The sequence below is a fragment of the Penaeus monodon genome, chromosome 31, assembly GCF_015228065.2.
Source record: "Penaeus monodon isolate SGIC_2016 chromosome 31, NSTDA_Pmon_1, whole genome shotgun sequence".
NCBI lineage: Eukaryota > Metazoa > Arthropoda > Malacostraca > Decapoda > Penaeidae > Penaeus > Penaeus monodon.
In genome coordinates, this window is record NC_051416.1 from 14,397,648 (window position 1) to 14,398,462 (window position 815).

The 815-nt window shown below is 41.2% G+C and overlaps 1 protein-coding gene across 1 annotated transcript in view; it reads left to right on the top strand.

The window, feature by feature from the left end:
- The window catches only part of LOC119593046 (chondroitin sulfate proteoglycan 4-like), a gene marked incomplete at its 5' end in the record, with an annotated part of 58,475 nt that extends 57,660 nt beyond the window's left edge, over window positions 1-815 (top strand). Inside the window, 1 exon segment of the mRNA XM_037941946.1 lies at window positions 26-815. Within this exon segment, the coding sequence (XP_037797874.1) occupies window positions 26-196 (171 nt within the window).

Below are 815 nucleotides of genomic sequence, written 5' to 3' on the forward strand. Positions count from 1 at the left end.
GCCTTCCTCGCCCGTATGGATGCAGGTCACACCCCTCTGTGCGGACACGACGCCCAGGGAAAGTCCGTATGACCCGCACTTGGCCGGTTATCCCTATGGTGTCAACACGGAGCAGGCGGAGGAGTGGGGCCTGTATGAGAAGCACCAGCCTAGAACTACCAACCCGATGCTCAGGAAGAACCAGTATTGGGTGTAGCAAACTCTCTCGTTTCAGTTGTGCAGTGTCGCAGCAACTGCGTGTCATGGTGCTATTATCTACTTCATAAGAAATCAAATGTTGTGGAGGAAGAAAAACATAGATGTGTATGCATGAATGAAGTGGAAATTGTTTTGTGTTTACCTTTTGACTTGAAAATAATATTGAATAAAATAAACTACAGACTGCAATGATTTTCGGAAGTTGTGTTTCATAAATGAATTACATGATTTTCATATAATCTCGAATTTTTTGCATGGTGTCCGAGAAACGTTGTGAAAATTATTCAAGACATTTGTGGCATTTGATGACTGTGGCCTTGTACCACTCATTGTGATAGTGCTACTGGTAATGAATTCTTCAATATGAAAGTATTATTGTGGTTATTTTGTGTTGGCTATTTATATCTCGTGATGGAAAATCACCTAAGCCCAGTCCATATGTTCAATATGATGGCTTAATGAACAACTGGTTTGTTAGTGGACATTGTGCGTTCTTCTGAGTGTTTTGTTTACGGTAAAGTGTTCATGATTCACAAACTGTATAGTCGAAGGAATACGCACAATCGCCATTGTGAAATCTCCTCCAGTTACGTATGTTCATAAGTTCAAGGGCATTG